At 36.4% G+C, this 24,596-nt stretch overlaps 2 protein-coding genes across 7 annotated transcripts; one reads left to right on the top strand and one right to left on the bottom strand.

Moving 5' to 3' along the window:
* Positions 1–275: 275 nt before the first annotated feature.
* Positions 276–24,552, bottom strand: si:dkey-14o18.2 (neuronal pentraxin-2). 3 transcript variants are annotated; one of them, XM_046844307.1, is made up of 6 exons: positions 24,532–24,552; positions 5,855–6,983; positions 2,819–3,329; positions 2,473–2,723; positions 1,958–2,137; positions 276–1,849 (listed from the first exon to the last, which is right to left on the bottom strand). In XM_046844307.1, exons 2-6 carry the CDS (start codon positions 6,590–6,592, stop codon positions 1,640–1,642), a joined length of 1,890 nt encoding a protein of 629 aa, XP_046700263.1. In that variant the 5' UTR covers positions 6,593–6,983; positions 24,532–24,552; the 3' UTR covers positions 276–1,639. The 3 variants fall into 3 exon arrangements, with proteins under 3 accessions (XP_046700263.1, XP_046700261.1, XP_046700262.1); XM_046844305.1 differs by lacking the exon at positions 24,532–24,552 and adding an exon at positions 9,020–9,181; XM_046844306.1 differs by lacking the exon at positions 24,532–24,552 and adding an exon at positions 9,049–9,173.
* cacng6a (calcium channel, voltage-dependent, gamma subunit 6a) lies at positions 13,718–18,185 on the top strand. Of its 4 annotated transcripts, none has more exons than XM_046844310.1 (7): positions 13,722–13,797; positions 13,893–13,958; positions 14,154–14,227; positions 14,622–14,982; positions 15,242–15,316; positions 16,501–16,638; positions 17,283–18,185. In XM_046844310.1, the coding sequence occupies exons 4-7, from the start codon at positions 14,679–14,681 to the stop codon at positions 17,495–17,497; spliced, it is 732 nt and encodes a 243-aa protein (XP_046700266.1). In that variant the 5' UTR covers positions 13,722–13,797; positions 13,893–13,958; positions 14,154–14,227; positions 14,622–14,678; the 3' UTR covers positions 17,498–18,185. The 4 variants fall into 4 exon arrangements, with proteins under 4 accessions (XP_046700265.1, XP_046700266.1, XP_046700267.1 ...); XM_046844311.1 differs by having other exon boundaries at positions 14,154–14,223; XM_046844309.1 differs by having other exon boundaries at positions 13,718–13,797; positions 13,899–13,958; positions 14,154–14,982.
* Positions 24,553–24,596: the final 44 nt, after the last annotated feature.

The raw sequence follows: 24,596 nt of genomic DNA on the forward strand, positions 1-24,596 counted from the left end.
ACTGCATGTCGTACTCTGTATGTGTGTATGCGACAAATAAAATTTGATTTGATTTAATTTGATCTGCATTGCACAGTATCGACACACGCCGCCCATACACATACGCAGAACCATTACTAGTTAATGAAGTGATCAGATGGCAGTTACATAACTATCAAAAATAAATAAATAAATAAATACAACTAAAGCTTCTCCCTGCAGTCATGCCCGAACCTGAAGTGTGCCGCACACTCAAAAGAGCAACTTGGATTCAAATGTATTTAAAAAATACATAATTTTTTCTCAGTTTGTTTCTTTATTTTGAGTAAGAAACATTTGAATGCATTTACATAGGTCCCAAAATGTCCTCACTGTGCGGCGCTGCTAAGTGCTGCTTCCATATCTAATACAAATATTTGCAAGTGTTTCTTTGATAAATATTTTTTAACCATTAAACTGGTCATAATCTTGTTGCTTTCAAATTTTCTTTGTCATAGTAAAATAAATGGCAGGAACGATATTAAGCATGTGATATGATTATTATTATTATTTTTAACCCTAAGAACATTAGATTGTGATCATTTTCCCGATCATTTAATGAAACCTTTAAATCTGCAGTCATTTTTTTCATTGTTATCATTGTTTTCAAGATTTTCCCAGCTACATATACACTATTTAACATCATTTATAGGATTTTTTATATTTTTTCAATATAATGATTTTTGTATGCCATTATCTCTTGAAATTCGGACTATGTACATTTACATTTATTTCAGAGTTCACTGTAACTGGTAACTGTGGCCGGATAAAAAAAATACTGCAGAATATATTCCAGAGAAGCCACAAGTGAATAAAGCATTGTGTGATCAGCACATAGTGCATGTAGTACTGGTTTCAGTGTATCAAACTATTGCTAATACTGAAATTTAGTTTGAAAACAATCAAAACAGAGTGATTTCAATAGTTAAATGAACATTCGATGTCTTGTTCATAAAGTGTAAAACTAATAAGGAAAAATGTATGATTTTGAACTTTATATTCTCAATCTGGAAAACATTTTTCTATGACAATGTCCATTGTTAAAAGTCGAATATGACTTGTTACAGTGAAAGATGGAAAGATGATATTATCTCCACTTGTGCTTACCTTGAGAGCTGTTCTTTGAAAGCAAACAGCTCATGCCAACATTTCATATGTTGAAATGTACAGATATATTGAAATAAGAGATTGAGTATAGTTAAGTCTACTTCATATTTCTTTATTAACCTCTTGATTGCTATCCATGCCTTTCCAGCAGGTGTCCAAATATTGTGTTGTGCAATAAACTAGTGAGTGTTGACTTGCGTGTTGACACAAATTTACAGTGTTTGTTATGTTAATTCGTAGAGAAGTGTTGATCTGACTTTTGTATTATTATTTTTTCTATACAAACTGCTGTAACCAAACAATGATAGTGAAATTGAGCCAATTTTCCCAGATATTGAAAAAACATGGATGTGAGGTCTAGACCAGAAAAAACAACAACATTTTTTTATCTTGGGTATTTAAAAAGGGTCTTTCTGCTTCTAATGACGTGTGCCTTGCATTTGAGTAATAGTTCTTATTTACGACATTAAGATTCTAAAGGTTGAGAAGCAGTAGCAGCAGCCCATTTGGGCTTTTAGTGACAAGGGTCGAAGGGGTATTTGGTAACCCCTCCATGAAGTTCCACAATGGACTCACTCCATGCAATCACGTCTCCAGTAAGGTGGCTGGAACAGGATGCTTGGTTGTCTATTTCTTGAGAATTAAGAACACGTGACCATACCTGTAGGTCTGACATTTCTCCAACAAATGACTGTGTGGCATCAAAGCGGCCACCAAGGGTGTCCTGTTATCGTTGAGAAGAAAGGTTAGGTTTAAAAAATAAGTGAATAATTGCATGGTATAATGATCTGTAGAAAGATCAAGCATGCGTAATGATTTTTCATTTAGTTACCTGCTCCTGTCCCAGTATGAAGACACCTCCTGGTTTTATGGGATGCCACGGAGACAGATTTTCCCCAGATCCCCTTTTCACTCCATTCTGATAGGCCTCCCATATGCCATCTCGAGTTGACCATGTCACACATAAATGGTGCCACTTACTGTCTTTCAGAGATAGGGGTAGAGTTACAGCCTTTAAAAAGGGAGATAAAAAAAGAGGTATAATAGCTTTACTAAATCCTCACATAAGGTACATTATATTGCCATAATGTGTAGACACCCGGTGATGACATGAATTCTGGCCCTTTCCCCCCAACATCACTGACCAGAAAAACTAATAATCATGTGGCTGAGTGGATAAATTTCCACATCCATTTTTTTATTTATGATCATAAGTTATGATAACCGCCAAGAGACATTAGAATGAGGTGCTCAAAAAAAGCACATATGGATGTGAAAGAAATATTAATATAATGTAGATTTTAGAGCACCCAAAATGGAAATGTGTCTATATTGCTATTTCCTTACTTTGTCATTCACCAGTAATTCTATTGGACTGTTGGCCCATTCAATTAAGACAAGCTCATTAGCTTGGCCAGGAACAGAATAAGAAAAAGGGGTGCCAATTCCTGAGCCTGAACCCCCCTTTAGCCAAAGGCAGACAGTTAGGGCAAAGATTTCATTGAGAAGAGTGCGCTTGATCCTCCCATACATGTAGTTAGTGTGCATGGGAAATCCAATTTGAAACCCATCAGGATTCTTAGGTGTCTTGTTGTTCCCTGTGAAGTGACAAAAAAAGTTAGTATAATCTATTACTTTGCTGTTTAGAGGTATTGTTGCATCAAGTATTGGACAAATCTTGATTGTAAATCACCTGTTTCTGGGGACCTGTGATACAAATGGCTCAGCACTGAATCCAAATTATTGTAGGCACCACGTGCTCTAGATGCTGTTGGCTTCAGAGGGCTGTGACGTTGGTGGCCACGATCATCATTGCCATGGTGACCACTGTCATGGGGGTCAAAATGATGATCATCGTGGTGTTCATTCTGGTGGCTGTCATGGTGGTCATCATTATGACTGTTCTGATGGTCATCGTGATGATTATCATTATCGTTGTGGCGTGTGCTGAGTCGATCATAGTGATGGCCATAATAATGACTGTAATGGTGACCATTTCGGTGAATGTTATCGTGGTCATCATGGTGCTCTGCATGGTGGTCATCAGGGTGCGTCTCAGGATACCTATGCTCAGGGTGGGTTTCGTGGGATCCATTGTCATGGTGACCTTCATAATGACGGTGAAGCTGTTCTTCAAGAGCATTAATTTTGCGCTGCAAAAGGTCTTTCAGTGAACTAGAGTAGGTGCTTGATGAGTTCCTTGCCTATGGGGAGAATGCATTTAAGACACCATAAGAACACAGATTTAACATCTTAGCAATTTCACCATGAAAACACTACACTAATGCAATAATAATGCTAACTTAAAGGGGTAAAAAATACACATATATTGTTTCCTGAAATGATTCAGACACCTTTAGTTTGTGTATATGTATGTTAAAGATATAATGTAAAATATATTGTTAATGATAGTTTCAGTTGGGTGGAGATCATTCAGAATGTCAGTGTATGCCAGACCAAAAATCTAATGATCAAATTGTCTCAGGGTATACAGAGACATTAACAAAACCATTTCTAAACCTCTCTATACTCCAATGACTACAGTGGGCTCCATCACTGTAAAAAAGGAAGAAGCCTGGAACCACAAAGATTCCTCTAAAAGCTGACTTGCCAAACTCACTAAACAGGCTAGGAAGTTCTTGGTCAAAAAGGTCCCCAATGGCCACTCTAACTGAATTGCAATAGTTTTCCAATGAGATAGAAGAGCCTCCTGTTTCCTGAAAAAAAAAAGAAACATCTAGAAATGCCCTATTAGGGCTTTATGGTAGAGTGGCTAGACAGAAGCTAGTTCTGAGTAAAAGGCAAATGGGAAGCACATAAAGGACTCTATTTTTCTATGATCTGATGATACAAAAAGATTTTGGACTGAACTTCATGTGTTACTCTAGCAAAGCAAGTCAAGTGCTGCATTTGCAGCAGCTTTGGTTGCATAGAACATCTATGGAGCAGCCTGAAGATGGCATGTTTAAAGGTTTTAAATGACTAAGCTTGAGGGGATCCACTAGAAACAATGTGAGTAATTAAATAATGGGTTTAAATTCTGATCTAAATGAGAGAGTTTTTAAAGTATAATACATATGTTAAAACCAATTTATATGATATCTATAAAACAATTAAATCAGACAAAATCTAAAGCTGGTCGAATACTTTATAAAACAAGCGTAGGGGAAAGGGTTCACCAGTCTGGCTCACACATTTGTGAAAAGGGAATCTCTATGATAAAACATGAGTAAAGGCTTGTAAAAAAAATAGACATTTGCGACATGTTTGTGTTCAGAATAAACACATATTTACAGTGTTTGTTATGTTAATTCGTAGAGAAGCTTGATGACATTTAAACCAGCCCCTCCTTCACAGTCAACCTCCTTCCCTTTTATTAGTCACAACAAATCCGGCTTACTCGATGCCATAGTACACCACGATTAATGGCTCATCAAGGTGGATAAGTGTAATTAACAGCGATACTGGCTAGCCTGACACAAAACCTGGTTACAGGTGCGCTATATGAGACTCCGAGACACAGGTGCTAGTAATAAAGCTTGAGTTGTATTTTCCAATCATATTCAAAGCAAATATTCACAGAAACTTGATCCACTTGGCCACTTGACCTACTTGGCCCAATACTTAAAGTAGATCAAGTGGAAAGTAAAGATATTTTCTTTGATAATTTTTTAAAATGCTATATTGGTAATAGATTAGTAAAATTTTCATAACAATCTGGATCAGTGTCTGCAGGCAGGGGCATGCAAATTAACTTGGGCTGAGCTCCCCAATCATACCCTACTCCTGGTACATTGACAAGTCCCACTGAGAACAATACTTGAAGTATTCTTAGTAAATAAAGCAGGAAAGCAAGAGGACAATGTCCCTGAAGCCTTCTACCTCTTTTTCCATGAAAAGGCCAAATGGCTATATTTAACAAATTTTCATTTCTCCTTTGCCATTCTAGCTCAATACACTATACTTTCTTTCGGCTTCTCCCATTAGGGGTCACCACAGCAGACCATCCGCATGTTTTTTTACACTGGATGCCCTTCCTAACACAACCCTCCCCATTTATCCGGGCTTGGGACCAGCACTAAGGCTTGTGCAACCCTAATGGCTTGGTTCCCTGACCAGGGATCGAACCTGGGCCACAGCGATGAGAGAACCGCATCCTAACCACTAGACCATCAGGGAACCTGCCTTTCTTGCTTAATACATGCTGTAAATCTAAGAGTGTGGATTTTTCTTTTGATAATTTTAGCAAATGCCATAGTGGAATTAGATTGGTTAGATTTTCTTAATGGCAAAAATGTAGGAAAATATACTGTGATCCTTGAAGATCCTTGACAAAAATCTTTCCTGGGGCTCTCCTGGGGAATAAGACAATTAAAGTAAGGTTACCTGTAAGGAAAGGGGAAAAGATCTAGTGATCAGTACCTGGCACTGGATACCATTACATTATATGTTGGAAAGCAAGGACACTGTGAGAATTTCACCTCCTTAATAATATCTTTAGGTCCACATGACACAGAGGAAATGTGCAGCTATTAAAAATATGTTCCTTGTGATTCCTTTTTACATTTGACATATACGGAATACCACATTTCACCTTAAAACTTACCAAACAGATTGCACATTTAACCTGCAAAAGCTTTTTGTTTCAGATTTATATCTGCATCATATTATTATAAATTAATTTTTTATCTTATAGGTTTAAAAGAGATTCTAAACAAAGCCACCAAACCTGTAAATTTTCCAGCCTCTCTTTCAGGGCTTGCAATGTCTTCCCTGCCTGTTCAGGAGAAAATTCATGTTTCCCCAGAAAAGGTTGCTTTCCTCTGTGATGGTCATTGTGGTACCCATTGAGAGGATAGTGCGGATCAGAATGATGGTCACTGTCATAGTGAGGTGAAGAGTGCTGAGAGCTATGATATCCATGGTGGTCTTCACTGTGGTGGCCACTTGCACCCCTCCCAAAGCCCTCACAGAGTGTCAGTTTTGCCGTCAATTCCCGTATAGTTTCCCTCTGGTCCAGAATGGTCTCCTTCTGACGCACCAGGCTTTCCCTCAAGTGCAGAATTGTAGCTTTTGCCTCATCAGATATGCCCCTTCGACTACTGCTGGCACTAGGACTCGGCAAGCCTCCAACAAAATGTCCCTTCCCATGTCCATTACTGTGGCTATTGCTATGACCATTGTTATGTCCATTGATGCTAGGGCCATTAGTACCCCCATCTGTGGGAAAACAATTTGGATCAGTGTCTGCAGGTAGCGGCATGCAAATTAACTTGGGCTGAGCTCCCCAATCATACTCTACTCCTAGAACATTGCCAAGTCCCACTGAGGACAATGCTGAAATTATTAGAAGTGAATATATGAGGAAAGGAAGAGGACAAAGACCTTGAAGCCTTCTACCATTTTTCCCATTGTCAGAGAATACCAGTGGAAAAGGCCAAATGGCTATGTTTGTGTCCTTAGCCATTACTAAGCACAGTCTTTGTCCTTTATCCAGTTTTTATTATGGATTTATCCAGCTGATGTGTGGACATTGCGCTTACTCTTTATCATTAATGTGGTGTGGAAGGAGGTGATTGAGAGATGGCAAAAACATTAAAACGTGTTTGTTAACAGTCAAGTCCACAGTCATTCACTATTTTCATTCAAATATGGTATTGTATAGGTCACAAATCCATCAGAAATTGTATAGCAGAGTTCCAATGCTCAATCCAGCACAATCCATATGATAGAAGAATAGTAGGCAAGTTTTTCTTTGTCCCACATGAAAGTGATCGATTCTGAAGTACAGCAGATCTCCTGGGTCTGAGATCCAGATAATCTTTCAAGTTCCAGATCCTGTTACCACTAGTATTCTCCTGCAGATAACACAGAAAACCCATCATTAAATATGATTTGGTCTCACAGCTTGCACAAACCGACACCCAAAACAATCTAAAATAAAACACCTACACATACGATTAAGATCTAATGGACTAAGATTAAAAAAACATGGTGGTTTAAGTAATCTATGCAAATAGGGTTTTTTTTGTAGTTGTTGTTGTTGTTAGATACAAAGCTTGATCATAAACAACTCCATTTCAATTACTGACTCACTCATTCATTATCAGTCTCTCTAAACCAGCTATGTCCCTGAGGTGAATGACGCAAACAGATGAACCATCCCAGGAAACTGTAATCAGATTACACGTCTTTTAGCATGATACAAATAATGAAGGATGATTTTCAGAAAAGTAGAAGAAATCTTCAAAGGTAGCAATTCTAAAGTTTACAGAAAGAATTCTTCAGGGTAGGCATTCAATAATAATTATAAGTGTGAGGTCATAATTAAATGTGAGGTCACATGATTTTTATATTGAAATATGAGGCAAATAAGGCAAAGTACAGGATCCTGACAGGAAACATTCAAATGTGTGAATGTCTTGAACATTTATATTGCACTGAACATTCATCATGCACACACTGCAAACTTCTATTTCAACAGATACATTTGCAGGCTGACTGTTTTTACAAAATGTTGATGTCTTTACTGGTAATTATTGAGTGAGCAAATAAAACCCTGACCTTATGAGCCCAAATTTTTAACCCTATATTTTAGTACTAATAACTCCTGTATGACAGTTTCATAGAATTTCTGTAACCCCATAATTTTATCCTATAATATTTTACATCTAAAATATTACTTATTGTCATATTTAAAAAACCTAAATTCAGACCTCTATTAATTTTTATAGATAATTCAAATGTCCTTGAAAGTCTCCTACTTACAGTATAAGGTACTAATAAAAAAGGTTTGACTAATGTTGTTGATCAGATGATTGAGCTCTTATGTTTCTTATGAGAAACAGTGAATCCAAACACCAGTGACCAGTGATTCGGATGGCACAGGTTCTGAGTGTAGCCTAAAAGTCAATACAGTGGTTGGGTTGAACCTCTAACTGATGTTTAAAAATGTACATGTACACATATTAGAATATGAGATGCAGTTTCTTTCTTTTTATTTATTTATTGCTTGCTTGCTTGCTTTCATTCTTTCTGGCTTACAATAAAGATGTGTATCAGAACTGATATCACAGAGACAACAATAAGAACATATAAGCATTTTCATTTCATGTATCTAAATGATTATATTTAAAGGTCCAATAAAAAGCATGTTGATTTGAATAAAAAAAACTTTCTGGTCTTTAGTAACTGCATGGTCAGGTTTGCAAGTGTTGCAGTGTAGACCAATAGTTTGTTTGAAACTAACCGAAATTCCTCTGAAAATATCATGAGCAAATACCAAAACAAAAAACACAAACATGAGAGATATGAACAAAAAAGTCCTGTGCACATCTCTAGTTAATGCCAGTTATGAACTAGAGGAGAATAATATTGTATTATAATATCCTCTTGTTTTCCCAGCCTTTCTAGGGGCATAGTACAGGTTTCATATTTAATTTCAAAACTAATCCTATTTAGGTCAGACATACTGTATGTCTGTCAGTTTTGAGCACCAGATAGATACAGCTAACATTATTATGTTATACCAATAGTATGATTGCTTTATAATTACCCCCAAAAAAATTACGAATCCATACAATTTATATATGTAAACCATATTAGACCATATTATAAAATAATATATATTATATTATATTATATTATATTATATTATATTATATTATATTATTATTTAATAACTAGGTTCAATGCTAATAAGAAATAATATTTTTAACCCCATTCATTTTCACCCCTTTTTGTCATGACTCTTGTCAAAGCCATATTAAAACCTATTAACAATATTTGTTTTTTATTAGGACTAAATTTGATTTAGTAAAAAGACCCTATAAATTTGTAACAGCTGCACTAAAATCGAATGAAAAAATAGCAGAAGAAGGCAAAACAGTTTTACCTTTTGTATATATGTGCCGATCTACCAACCTTAAATGATCTTCCTGAAGATGTACCATATCAAAGTGTTCCGACCAAAGGGAGTATTTTCTACATGTCAAGGTTGACTGGATAATAGGATCTGCAGGGGATAAATAGTCATGGCAGATTGGCTTGGCATGCCACCAGTCAGCCCTTAGTATTTGTGTAATCACACATGTTGACGAGGCTGGATGGTAGTCAGTCTAAACTGCATCACCGGGGAATTCACAAACAATCTGCATACATGTGTCTTTGGTCTTTTAGGGAATTCAGTCTTCCAATCCACACTGTTATTTCTCCTGATTTGTACAAATCAAATTTCATTGGGAATCAGCAGTTATATTGAAAGAATAAAGCATACATTCTGTATTAAAAGGACACAATTAACACCCAGGAATCAATGTAAGGGGTTTTATTAACCAGCATAATATATGATGGTTTTTGGTACTTATTTAAATTTTTTCATGTGCTTAAAATACTTATATAATAAAATTTTAAAAAATCAAAATGCTATATATGCTGTATGCTGTATAAATGCTGTATATATATATATATATATATATATATATATATATATATATATATATATATATATATATATATATATATATATACAGTGAGGAAAATAAGTATTTGAACACCCTGCTATTTTGCAAGTTCTCCCACTTAGAAATCATGGAGGGGTCTGAAATTTTCATCGTAGATGCATGTCCACTGTGAGAGACATAATCTAAAAAAAAATCCAGAAATCACAATATATGATTTTTAAACTATTTATTTGTATGATACAGCTGCAAATAAGTATTTGAACACCTGTCTATCAGCTAGAATTCTGACCATCAAAGACCTGTTAGTCTGCCTTTAAAATGTCCACCTCCACTACATTTATTATCCTAAATTAGATGCACCTGTTTGAGGTCGTTAGCTGCATAAAGACACCTGTCCACCCCATACAATCAGTAAGAATCCAACTACTAACATGGCCAAGACCAAAGAGCTGTCCAAAGACACTAGAGACAAAATTGTACACCTCCACAAGGCTGGAAAGGGCTACGGGGAAATTGCCAAGCAGCTTGGTGAAAAAAGGTCCACTGTTGGAGCAATCATTAGAAAATGGAAGAAGCTAAACATGACTGTCAATCTCCCTCGGACTGGGGCTCCATGCAAGATCTCACCTCGTGGGGTCTCAATGATCCTAAGGAAGGTGAGAAATCAGCCCAGAACTACACGGGAGGAGCTGATTAATGACCTGAAAAGAGCTGGTACCACCGTTTCCAAGGTTACTGTTGGTAATACACTAAGACATCATGGTTTGAAATCATGCATGGCACGGAAGGTTCCCCTGCTTAAACCAGCACATGTCCAGGCACGTCTTAAGTTTGCCAATGACCATTTGGATGATCCAGAGGAGTCATGGGAGAAAGTCATGTGGTCAGATGAGACCAAAATAGAACTTTTGGGTCATAATTCCACTAAACGTGTTTGGAGGAAGAAGAATGATGAGTACCATCCCAAGAACACCATCCCTACTGTGAAGCATGGGGGTGGTAGCATCATGCTTTGGGGGTGTTTTTCTGCACATGGGACAGGGCGACTGCACTGTATTAAGGAGAGGATGACCGGGGCCATGTATTGCGAGATTTTGGGGAACAACCTCCTTCCCTCAGTTAGAGCATTGAAGATGGGTCAAGGCTGGGTCTTCCAACATGACAATGACCCGAAGCACACAGCCAGGATAACCAAAGAGTGGCTCTGTAAGAAGCATATCAAGGTGCTGGCGTGGCCTAGCCAGTCTCCAGACCTAAACCCAATAGAGAATCTTTGGAGGGAGCTCAAACTCCGTGTTTCTCAGCGACAGGCCAGAAACCTGACTGATCTAGAGAAGATCTATGTGGAGGAGTGGGCCAAAATCCCTCCTACAGTGTGTGCAAACCTTTGAGTTGACTGTCTCAGGTGTTCAAATACTTATTTGCAGCTGTATCATACAAATAAATAGTTAAAAATCATACATTGTGATTTTTGGACATGCACCTACAATGACAATTTCAGACCCTCCATGATTTCTAAGTGGGAGAACTTGCAAAATAGCAGGGTGTTCAAATACTTATTTTCCTCACTGTATATATATATATATATATATATATATATATATATATATATATATATATATATATATATATATATATATATATATATATATATATATATATATATATATATATATATATATATAGCATTTATACAGCATACAGCATATACAGCATTTAGATTTTTAAAATGTTATATATATATATATATATATATATATATATATATATATATATATATATATATATATATATATATATATATAATGTTTTTATTTTTCTGGAGAATGAATTGTACCAGACCAGACGTCCAAATGTGGCAAACCCAAGCAACTCAATCCCAACTCAATGGCTATGAACTTCAGTTAATAAAATGGGCATGATTTATTTGCGAACAATTTCAGCTACAAGTAGGTCTATCAAGACAAACTAACATATATTCTCCTACATGTTGTGAATTCATGGAGCCACAAGCTGACTCGCTTTTCTCATTTGCAGGGATCAGATTGAAAAGGATTTGCTTGAAGGGAATAAGTTTAACTCTGTCCTCTTCTCCCCCTCACTCAACACTACCCCCCAAAAGACACACACACACACACACACATGCACACACACACACACATGCACACACCCTCTTTGTCTTCTTCCTTATCTCTTCCATTTGCTATTGGCCTACACATCATTTTTTTCTCCTTTTTTCTTACTGCACTTTTTGTTTCTTTTTCATTTTACTAGAACTAGAACTAGAACTAAAAATTATATGCATTTGTAATTAAGACATGATTTAACAAATGTCTACAATATGTTAGCATTACTTCGTTTAAACTGCATTAAACGAGGCTTCATTAAAGCCATAGTATGAACTGGCATTTGGTACCTGGGCCTCACGTCGCGATTATAGAAACCATAAATACCATACAAAACCGCGATATAACATCGCGTGGTATACAGGGAGAGAGAGAGAGACATTTTACATATGGAGGGCAAATACCATTTTACTAAAGCAAAAAACCCAGTTAAGACTACAAACCTCTACACTACAACCACAACTGTGTGGCGAGTGAGGTGAATATGAAATCCGATTGGTTAAAGAAACAGACCTGTTGGTAATATTCTCAATGGTATTTTATATATTCTGGGCAGATTAGATTGACATGGCAGCACATAGAAGCTAAAATCTGATTGGACAAAAAAATCTAACCTCCACATGCAATTACTGGAAGAGAAACGCTAAGAAATGAAGAGAATAAACTGTTGGGAATAAATGAATATAATTTCATGGAAAAAATATTAGATTTTAGGTTGTAAATGTAAATCAGTGCTTCTGATAGTGACTTTAGGCCAGCAGAGAAGGCTTTGCTGGCCCTGACTGCCCACCACTGAGATAGAGAGTTTTAGATAGAGAGAGTTTTAGATTTGTATATATAAATCTCTCTTTCTATGTTTATGTGTATATATCAACTAGTATATAGAATAGTTAATAATATACCGTATGATGCTTAGAAATTAGTCATAATTTGTGAAATCAGTCACGAAAGAATATACCAGTAGGCTGTTCCTAGTCCCCCTGCCCTTGAAGTGTTAGAGATATGCTGTAAATCAACAAGTTTGGAAGTGTTGAAAGCTGCTGGGACAACTCTGCTCAGTGGCACCACCTACTGGTTAGTGATAAAGCAACATCTTCATGAAGAGTGAGCCAGCAGAGCCATCATCATGCTAAGCACATACAACTGCAGCGCCCTCCCTCTCTCTCTCTCTCTCTCTCTCTCTCTCTCATTGCATGACAGATGAGCAGTGCCATAATTTTTATGAAAATCGAATGCAAATTCTTCTCCATCAAGAAATAAATTTGACAGGAAATGTGATTTTTAATAGAAGATATCTTGCTTTTTGCTACATCTATTTACCTTCATAATAGATTGATTGACTGATTTGTTTATTCATTGGTTGATTAATTGATTGATTGTTTGAGAAACAATTACTGATTTTCTGCAGAACGCAAAGCGATATCCACCATAAACTTCTAACCTTATCAATAGTCCATGCTGCATTTCATGATGTATATCTAAATCATAACAGGTGTGTTTTTGCTACGCATGACTCAACTTACACATAGTTAAGGAATTTGTGACCAATTACCTAGATGACATCTGTTGGCTCAAATAATGACCGACTTCAGAAGGAATATAATACCCCCTTTTCCTGAGCACACACACACATATGTATATATTTGCTGATCCTAACCCTTAAGCAGCTGTCTTCAGCTGCTACGTTTTTTTAAATGTGATAAACAGGTGGCTTTTAAAAATAGAAATGCAAAACACATGCTTCAGCCCTCGCATGCATAACTGCTGAAACATGAAGAGTACGAGTGCAAAAATGCACAAACCGATCTGAGCAAGTCCGTGGTAACACATTCACTCTCGGCCGCTACACACATGCTTGAAAACACCCAAATCTTTGATGTCTGTGGCCATGAATTTGAGAGGTTTTGAATAGAATAGCTTGCGTCCCCCCTCATGCACACAGCAGCAACAGCATGTCACTGGCCTCCTCCCTCTTTTTGCCCTCCCTTTCCCCCCTTTCTGTCCCTCTGCCTTGTCATTGCTCCTAGACACAGAGAAAACCTTTCTTTCCTCACTCTCCGAACCGAGCCTCTCACACCCAAAAGGTTAGCAGCTTGTTTGTCTCGTTCTTATGATTCGTTATTGAAGCACTTGTCTAGTCAACACTTGTCACAAAGTTTGTCTTTGTTTTTTTTGTCAGTTACAGGATGGGCATAAACCCTCTGACCTAGGTTTTAAAATGTAACAGATCCTGTCGCTCACTGAGGTTGGAACCTTATTACCTGACCTAGCATACGTTTATATTTATTGTCATGAACACTTAAGAACGGATGGAATAGTACTTGATATTTGTGGCATTACTTGTATCTTGACATTGTACATTGTAGTATTCTTGTACATTGTGCAGATAATGCAATTGCATTTTGCATGTCATATTGTTCTTGTTTTTTTTGATTTCCAGATATTCCACATTAAGGTTCCTTCCTCAAATCCTTTACTTCGTGTATACTTCCTGAACCTTGATCAACACTGTCAGTAGGCATATTTTTTTAAATTATAATTTTTTTTTTTGTAATATCATGGGCAGAGTCCAAGTGCCTGGCTTACATCACTCCTTGTTGTTCAGCTGTCAGTGTTGGTCTTTAAGCATCCATGATTAACACCTGCCAATTTGTTATCTAATGTGACACCATGCCACGGCTCTTAGCAAATAGCTCAGCGGATTGTATCATACTTTGCTACCATCCATTCGTTTAGCCTTAGTCTGCACTCTTGCTAGTGTGATCTTGATCCTTGATTTAGTATTTTTTCACCTACGTTAGCACCTTTAGACAAGTTCCTCACTGACTAGTCTCTACTCTTCTACTGCTCCCATCATTCCCTTTCTAACTCTTTATACACTGTCATGTGGTCCACCTTCGTCGTGCAGGACGAGGAGGCCAGGTCCACAGCCATATCTGGTAGAGGTACTGAAGCACTATCAGGAATGATAGCTGTGCGAACCGGAGGTGGAGGCAAGAGGCGGACAAGAGCACCCACAGCTTCCCTAAGTGAGCATCAGGGAGGCAAGATCAAGCTAGCGCTCTTTGTGGCTGCAGTGGGCATCACGCTGACTGTTCTTGGGGTGGGCACAGAGTTCTGGGTGGAGCTGGCCTCATCAAAAAACTTTTATAACAATGAGACATGCCTGTCTGCACACTATGGCTTGTGGAAGAGCTGTATGAAAAGGCTCTGGGTCGCGGATGTCGACCCTGAGAGGGAAACCTGTGGGCCTATCGACCTACCTGGAGGTGAGAGTAAAAAAAAAAAAAATCATAATGTCAAATCTCGATAATCAGACATTACATATATTTTCGTACTGATCCAACATTTTTCCAACACATTTTCATTATAACATTTATTTTATAATGTTTATCAGAGGGCACAATGGGATGCTGTCAGGAGCATTATCCCTTTTACAGCTTCCCAGATTCAATACTGAGCTCATGCTTACCAAAAATTTCAAGACCCAGTATCCACATTCATTAACCCATAATTTGCTTATTCCAGAATCAAACTGCACCTATTTCAAGATATATACAACTGGAGAAAACACAGTCCTGTTTCACAAAATGCCAGCAAAGAGTGAGTCATCTATCTATCTATCTATCTATCTATCTATCTATCTATCTATCTATCTATCTATCTATCTATCTATCCATCCATCCATCCATCCATCCATCCATCCATCCATCCATCCATCCATCCATCCATCCATCTATCTGAACAAAGAGAACCATTAGTTATAATTCATAATACTCTTACCTGAACATTTGAATAAATTCAGCAGGCTTTTTGCTTTTAAATCTGTACAGTAAAAATGACTATAAATGGACAGCTTTGATATCTGGACTATATTAAATTGGAGTCAGCAACAATTGTTTTTTTTAAATTAGCATCCCAACATTGTATTCTATTGTTTTAGTTGTCACAGTAAAAAAATTAGCTACATTATATGCACAAAAGTATTGCTACAGCGGGTTTTTTCAGCCCTATGTGATTGTTTCCTGAACTGTTAACCAAAGTTGAAGGTTCACAACTTTATTTATTTTCCTTTATTTGAACTAGGATACTTAAACATGTTCCAGCATGACAATGTCCCTTTGAACAAAGCCAGTTTCATGAAGTATGGTTTACATGGGTTGAGGGGGAAGATCTAGACTGACCTGATATGTATAGCTTTGACCTCAACCCTACTAAACACCTTTGGGATGAATTCCCCAGGCCTCCTCACTCTACATTAGTACCCGACTTTACTAATGCCCTTGTCAATAAATTAGCAAAAATCTCCAAATTTTAACAGCAAATGGGAAGTCAATGTAGAATGGGATGTTAAAAAACACATACTGTATGTATCATCGTATCACAAACTTTTGTCTATTTAATGTATGTGGGGGGATTGGTAACTCAGTGGTTAGGGTGCTGGTTTACTGTTTGGAAGTTTGGGGGTTCAAGTCCTGGTATTGTCAAGCTGCTACTCTTGGGCTCTTACAAAATGCCCTTAATCCTCTGAGCTCCAGGGTCACTATATCATGTCTGACCCCAGCTTTTGAGCAAGCTAGGATATCAAAAAAAAAAAGAATTTAACTGTGCTGTTATGTATATGTGACAAATAAAGGCTATTCTATCTGTCTTAAATGTACCTGAGAAAAGCTGATTTCAGAACAGTTTAATTAATATTTTGGATTCATGAATAGATTGATAATAGTGAATGAAGATAAAAGAAAGGGTCTATGAGTCTGTGAGTGATCTCCTTTCTATTTGTGTAGATTTGACTGTAATCTCTGCCATGTTGGCTATCTTAAGTCTTTTTCTGATGGGGACGGGAGCTGTTTGCATTGTCATGGCATTAAGCAAAGGCGAGCAGTTCTTCCTGAAGCCAGCGTCCGTCTGTTTCACATTATCAGGTATAGTCATTGCATTGTGAACAATACTGACAAATAATATTTACTGAACACCTGATGTGCATACAGTGCCTGTCAAAGATTTGGAAACACCTATTCTTTTATGATTTTTGAAAGACACATGCATGTTTTGTTTATACGTAACAAGCTGGTAATTTAACAGTATGAAGATTTACTTTGACCAAACAAATATAGAATTGTATAAATGTTAATCTTTATTTTCATTAAAAAAAAAAAATCCTGCCTTGGCATAAATTACAGCTTATGTTCATTCAGTTCAAATACTTTGCTGTGTCTCTTCAAATCTTTCTAACCTTGTGATCCAGTTCAACCCAGAACAGTTCGATGGGATTTGGGTATATTGAGTGGGCAGGTGATTCTATGATAAATAATATTTCAACTGACTGTTTGATGTCTAAGTAACACAGATCTTGGACATGTGCTTTGGGTCATTGTCTTGTTGTATGCGGAATTTGTTCCAACATTCCAGTTAGCTGGAATTAGTCTCCAATCTTCCTTGCTCCAAAACAAACCCAAACCATTAAGCTTCCATCTGATATAAGCTTGAAGTTTGTTTTCAGAAATTTCAGTATTCGGTATTCAGTATTCAGTATTCGGACTGACCGATCTTCTATCTTTGTTTTCAGGTCTCCTGGTTTTCCTGTCTCTCATTGTTTTTCGTCAGTCAGTCCTTTCATTTTTGGAAAGTGACCACACCATACCATTGCACCATGAACTGTCATGGTCAGTAGCATGTATGGGATGTGCTGGCATCTTATTAATCATTGCAGGGGTTTTATTCCTGTTTCTTGCACTACCATACAGCATTTGGGAAAAATGTCTGCCTAAGAGGGAACACTGACAACTTGTGACATGGGCCCTTTGTAATTTTTGGTACTGATCAAATTCTTTTCACTGCAGTGGCTCAATCTTAAATAAGTTAAATAAGCTGCCTGGGAAACAAAGTTAAAAAAAATCCCATTGTGTATTGGTTTGTTTTTGTCAGATATTAGTGTACATTTATGAGATTGTGAGATATTAATACAGTATATACTGATCTCGATTACACTGATTGTATTCTAGTGTGACTCTTGTTTTTGGCAATGTACCAGTGAAGTGTATTAAGATTGAATAAGGGTTAAAAGGATCATTTGTTTTTCACAGCTTATGATTTGTGATCACTGTACATGGGCGAAATGAGGCATAAAATGATAGCATTGTGTAATTTTGATATTTATTCATGACCTTGTGATAAAATGTATAAAGCAGATGGGTTTTAATGAATATATTAAGAGTGGACATGAAACTGCAACATCCACTCTAACTGACAGCACTTACAGCACATATATCTGTTGAGTTTTCTTAAAAATAAAATCCTATGATCATGCTGTATTTTTAAATCTTTTTCTAAGTAAATATGCTAGTTTTGTGCTCACATATGTGTCATTTGATTTCTTGCTAGTTTGGGTGAATGCAAACTATTTTGTATAATGTGTTGCTCTGACTGGTCACACAGTGGGATCATCCATAAAAACAAAAACATCAAACAACTTATGCTGTATTCTCTTTTGCATTAAATCCAACAACCACATTGAAAAAAGCTACATACACCCTAGCAATGGAAAGTACAACATAGCAACCATTTAAAAACATCCATTAACTGCATAATACCACAACAATCATTTAGCGACTATAGCAAAACACCCCAACGATTGCTTAGAACACTATCACACCTTTCAATCATCCAAAGTAGGTCAAAAAGCAACACCCTAGTAACCAATTGGAATGCTATTGCTCCTGCTTAGCAACCTAGATACCTGAACAATTACCTGGTGACCAACTAGTTACACTCTAACAATTACATGGAAACCATCACACCTTCCTAGCAACAAACTAACAACCACTTGAAATGCTATTGTACATTTAGAGCAACCAAAGAACCTAGATAATAATGATTTAAATTACCAAGCAACACTCTGAAAATAATTTAGAAAACGATCATACCAACCACCCTAGCAACCAAAAGGAATGCTTTTGGACCTTTCGAGCAACCATAGCAACCTTGATAACAATGATAATCATTTGGCAATCACTCAGCAACACTATTTGAAATACCATCACACCTGGCTAGCAATCCACAACTACCTGGGATTTTATGGAATTTACAAACAACACCATAGCAATGAAAAGGAATGCTATTGGACCTTCTGGGCAACTGTAGCAACCTAGATAACAATGATAACAATCACTTGGTAATCACCCAGCAACAGAAAATTTTTGGAATACCATCACACCTTGCTAGTAACCACAACCACCGTAGCAGTCACCTATAAACATGCTAACAATGCCACTACACCTTTTTAGCAACCATAGCAATCTACTTAATAGGGTCCTGGTTGTCCTTACCATTGCAATCAACTGGCCACCACATAGTAACACCATACCAAACACTTGGAATTACCATCACACCTTGCTAGCAACCATAACTACCTGAGATACTGAGCAACCAAAAGGAAAGTAATTTTGCCTTATTAAGGACTGCATAGGATACCACAGAAACCTCTATAAACCCTCTATGAACCACCTGGTCATATTTAGTTTGAATGAAGAGGAAAGTCTTAATTATAGCACTAAATCCTCATGAATCATATGTAAAACAATTATGTCTGATTGCATTAGGAACTTAAGAAGGATGAGCTTATCTAAAAATACACAATGTCTTTCTGTTTTCTTTTAAACAGCTGACCAAATATTGCAGCTGAATGAAATTGTCTGAGACCTTTATCTGTGTAGTCAGTTTCACACAATCTCCTACAGCGAGAAGCAATTACACTTCATTTACGCAGCAGGATGGATTGGTGCACCTTTTCTGGAAATGATTTCAACTCAAAGGTAAAATATAAGGTGGGGCACAAGTACACTTTATAAATGCATTTGCTTTGGCTTTTAGTTTAGTGCTTGGGTTAAGTTACCTTCACCTCCCTACTCCAGAGCACAAAAAATGAGCCAAGCACAAAACAGAAACAAAATATTAATATTAAGTTTTTAAAAACAATTTCACTGGTTGGGAAATTTGTAAGAATTATTCAAAGATTTCTCTCAGCTACATCAATTCTGTTTCCATTTATGATCTTATCATCAGGCCCTTGATAGGCTACATTATGTGTGCAGAAAACCAAATAATGATTCATCTTTTAAAAAAAAAAAACGTCCCAAATATATTTTTGTAAAACATTGTACGCTCAGCTGTGTTAGATAGTTTGTGCGTTCATATTGCATCATTCATTTGCAGTATATAATCATTATCAGGATTTTACCTTTACATCCAAATAGACTACAGTATGTAAGTATTTCTAGCTTTTTCCCAAACAGTTCACTGCAGTACTAGTAAAAAATGCAAAAGGTGGCACAGGAGGTCTCAAGAGTACATTTAATTATTTCCTGGCCAATGATTTATTGTTAAAATTATCAAAAGACTAATATTTGCCATTGTGTGCTTGGCCTATTTTTGTGCCCAGAAGTGTAGATGGGATTTTTCTTTTTTTTAAATCTCTACATGACCCTTCTGAAAGCAGTGCAAAAGAAATAAAGGGTATTCTCCTTTTTTTCCATGGCATGGTCAGAAATCATTTTAACTCCTACATCCGAGATTCAGCTATAAAATGGAGTCTCCACTCCAGAACCATTGCAAAGACTTTTCTTGTAACAGCATGAGCTCCATATAATTGGAACCCACCCACTGGTCCTTAAAAAAATCAAAAGAAAACCAAACAAAAGAAAAAATAAATAAATAAACAAAACAAAACAGGTCCATAATCCTGAAGCAGTGTCTTAACTATACAATCTCAACCTTCAGCATCACTAGGTTAATCACATACACTCCTGGAATCTTGCCTCAATAATGGTTTCTTACTATTACACTAACTTCAGTGGCAGAGATAGACTCAAAAGCAAAAAAGATTTCTGCCAATGGTCTCTTGAAGGAGGGCATGTTCACGTAAACAGCTAAACAGCCCTCCCATCACTTAACAATAAGCCTAGTAGTGGTTTTCAGTGACATCTTTGAAGAAACGTACAGAACAGTAATAAAAAAAAAATATAGCAACAGCGGATGAACAAAAATAGGCTTTGTGCCCAACTAAAATAGCAACATGCAGGTGTTAACCAGCAAATTACACTTCTGTCAGCATGAAAACTGAGCTAGCTTTATGTATCTGCTTGTAATGCAGTTATGCATAATTAATATGTACTGTAGCAGAGATGTTCTTTTAGCAAGTTTGAGTAAAGTCAAGCTTTTGAGCTGAAGCCTGCGTCAACTTTCAAGTCATGCACTTTGGCTAACCCTCAAGCTGTTAGCTGTGGTGGCTTTATTACACATAATTAATATACTGATAAATTATTACTATTGAATGCACTATTAAATGATAGAAATGTATATGCTATATATAACAATATTTATTTTTTACCAGAGATTTGAGATAGATAATGCTCTTATCATGGATCTTGTATCTTGCCAATGCTCTTCATTTTGATTGCATCACATTGAAGATTTGGTGAACCGAATATTACCTTTAAAGTGGAAGCATTTCTAAGTAATTAAGAAAACAGCAAAGAGCATGTAAGGAGAATCTCTACAACCACCATTGTTTCAGCATTTAAACTTTTATAGAACCTGGATAAAGTCACAGTGGTCTCAATAATCATCTCAATTGTTTTCTGGACTGCTAAGACACTCTAGATGGCTGGGAACTGTTACAAATAATGGTGAAATAGTTCAAAAGGTTTTGATGACAATTGATAACGATGCACATATATGTTTATTCAACACTTCATTCCAGGTTTAATAGTCCGTCTGCTGATCTAACAAGCTTCACTCTTCACTCTGTGAAGGCTTCTCACTAGATTTTGGAGGGTGTCTATGGGGGATTTGTGTTCTTAGCTCAGGCACTGATATTGGGTGATGGGTGGGGAGGTCTGGGGGACTGTCGGTGTTCCAGATCGGTGTTGTTGAGGTTGGGGCTCTGTTGTTCAAAGGGACATTGCCATGGTTCCAAAGACATTATATACAAATATATACGTGTTCAAATTTTTGGCAAGAGTTCGAGCTGTCCACATACTTTACTACTTACAAAAGTAGTGCATGGTTCTGGAGGAAGTAATATTTAATGATACCGATGTAGCTTTTGTTTCACACACACACATCTATCTATCTATCTATCTATCTATCTATCTATCTATCTATCTATCTATCTATCTATCTATCTATCTATCTATCTATCTATCTATATATGGAATAAAAAAAAATAAAAATACAAAATACAAAAATAATAAATAATAATATTAATAATTATTAAACACAACAGTTCAGGTACAATTGGAGTGTCACTGTGTATAAAAGAGAACAGTAATTTAAGTTGTAGAAATAAAGTATGTATATTAAAAAAACACTGCTAAAATAAATGTCTTGTTTCTATGAAATACAATTTCTGTCTGTTCATTTAGTTAGCCATTAGCCTTGGAGTGTGTGTTTTTAATAAACACTATATATTTAGAAGGATTACACAATTTATTACTTAATATAAGAAGGTTATATGTGATCCAGCATAAGTAAGAAAATAACACAGTGCGTACAGGGTGTCTTTTTAAGATACTCAGCAATCTGCAATCATCTCCTAAAAATATCTTCCCAACTTCTCAAGTACCAGGCAACAAAATATACTGAAATAGAACAAGAGTGGAAAAATATTGCCAATAAATTGAGCCCAAGCATTTGAACCTAATCATGTTTTTCACTTATAAAGAGTTCATACTTGGAAGTAATATACTAAATAGTTTAGTAGATCAGGGAAACAGTTCTGTACCAACAGTAAAGTAAGTTGTTCTGTATTGTTTAAAGATTTATAATCATACCCTTGATGTCACCCAAATGAGGATGGGTTCCCCTTTTGAGTCTGGTTTCTCTCAAGGTTTCTTCCTCATAACATCTAAAGGGAGTTTTTCCTTGCCACAATCGTCTGACTAAAATTTATATGTATATATTTTCAGAATTGCAATCATAATGAAAATGATTTACCGTTCTGATATTAAACCTATGTGAAATCTAAGTGTATAAGTAAATGAACATTTAGTAATGTTCGAGAAATCTATATAGATTTCAGTAAATCGTATACAGTACTTTGTTTTAGTTGCATAAATGTCCCCTTGTACATACTGAATGTAATCAGAGGTACACTTGCATCTACAGTCTAAACAATGGCACTTGAATAGAGATATATAAACAAGCACTTGTATTTCTCAGATAGTGCTTTTTTTTTTCACCAAATATCCGAAAAGCATGCTTATTTTAATTCACTTGTTATTGTTAGTTTCGTGAGCATCATATCTGACTGGCCATTTGCACCAGCATGAAAGTAAAATCCTGCCACTTATGTAGGATCCTACCTCAAAGCACTCTTTCTAATTATATCTATATTTATATTTCTTATTCAGATTGTGTATTTACATACACCCCTAATATGCACCTCAAACTAAATCCATATTTGGGAAAACAAGCCAAAACCATGTCTTTCTATAACATATTTTTTTCATTTGGACACCAAATACACATTGAAATGCATTTCTTTTTCCTACTTGACCCGCTTCCAGATTTTGGTCTCTCTGCTTTTTCACTTATCTCATATCCTCCCCTACCTCACACTCCCTCTCTAAATATAGAGCATGGCCAATTGCAATCCAATAGATGTATGCAACACAAATCTCTTAAGTGAGATCTGAGCACCCAGTAGTACTATCATTCTTTTTATTTACTTTTTGCATACAAAATGGTTTCTATTTTATTTCAGTATGACTGACACATGTTTTCTTAATTATATATATATATATATATATATATATATATATATATATATATATATATATATATATATATGATTACCACAAAGTTGGAGGCACACAATTGTATAAGATGTTTTTGGAGGCATTACATTTCCCCTTCACCTGAACTTAAGAGCCAAACCTGTTCCAGCATGACAGTGTTGTTGTGCACAAAGCCAGCTCCATTAAGATATGATTTATATGGGTTGGACTGAAAGAGCTTGACTGACCTGCTAAGGAGCTCTGACCTCAACCCTATTAAACACCTTTGGGATGAATTAGAAAGCTGACAGCACCCCAGGCTTCTCATCCTATATTTATACTTGACTTTACTCAAGTACTTTGGCTGAATAAGCACAAATCTCCACAAGCACAATGTAGTAGAACATCTTCCTGGAAGAGTGGAGGTTATTATAACAGCAAATGAGGACTAAATGTGGAGTGGGATGTTTGAAAAGCACATCCCAATCTAATAATTAGCATCAGTTAGAGGACTCAGAGCATTGCAACATATATAATATATATTATATATTACTCCTGAGCTTGTAGAAACTCCCAAAAGACTTGATCCAGACATGCTACTGATTATATGATATAAACTGTACCCATGATCTACTCCTCAAACATTCATACACATTTATAGCCACCAACAAAAAACACAGTCCTGTCCCAATGCCAGGATGAGACTTGATCTACTATCTACTATCGTCCAAGTATATATAGCAATTTACTAGTTTAGATGTCAGTGTATAAAAAATATTTATGGTAATTTCTCTGAACCTCACTGATTATGTGTTTTAAATACATACATCTATATATTAATGCACTACTAATACATACAACTATAAAGATGTATGTATTACCTTGAAAGCGCACTAATACTACCCAGCTTGGTGTGTGTGTGTGTGTGTGTGTGTGTGTGTGTGTGTGTGTGTGTGTGTGTGTGTGTGTGTTCAGAGGTAATTCGAGGAAGCATCTGGTTGGGACACTAGTGCTCTTAATGCTATGCAGTAGCTCACTTACGCACATCATGAGAGATCACATGATGCCACACTGAAGTGTCTCAGCACAAAACCCATACTGCTGCT

The sequence above is a fragment of the Silurus meridionalis genome, chromosome 29 (genome assembly GCF_014805685.1).
Source record: "Silurus meridionalis isolate SWU-2019-XX chromosome 29, ASM1480568v1, whole genome shotgun sequence".
Lineage (NCBI taxonomy): Eukaryota > Metazoa > Chordata > Actinopteri > Siluriformes > Siluridae > Silurus > Silurus meridionalis.

What these genes read in the sequence shown, in the direction of transcription:
- si:dkey-14o18.2 (XM_046844307.1), bottom strand. Translation starts at nt 6,592, where the DNA reads ATGGCTAAGGACACAAACATAGCCATTTGGCCTTTTCCACTGGTATTC. An exon ending in AGAGGCTGGAAAATTTACAG is followed by an intron (nt 3,330 to 5,854) that starts GTTTGGTGGCTT and finishes TTCTCCCCATAG; the next exon opens with GCAAGGAACTCATCAAGCAC. An exon ending in TCATACTGGGACAGGAGCAG is followed by an intron (nt 1,850 to 1,957) that starts GTAACTAAATGA and finishes CAACGATAACAG; the next exon opens with GACACCCTTGGTGGCCGCTT.
- cacng6a (XM_046844309.1), top strand. Translation starts at nt 14,598, where the DNA reads ATGTGGTCCACCTTCGTCGTGCAGGACGAGGAGGCCAGGTCCACAGCC. An exon ending in TCACAAAATGCCAGCAAAGA is followed by an intron (nt 15,317 to 16,500) that starts GTGAGTCATCTA and finishes CTATTTGTGTAG; the next exon opens with ATTTGACTGTAATCTCTGCC. An exon ending in CGTCTGTTTCACATTATCAG is followed by an intron (nt 16,639 to 17,282) that starts GTATAGTCATTG and finishes CTTTGTTTTCAG; the next exon opens with GTCTCCTGGTTTTCCTGTCT.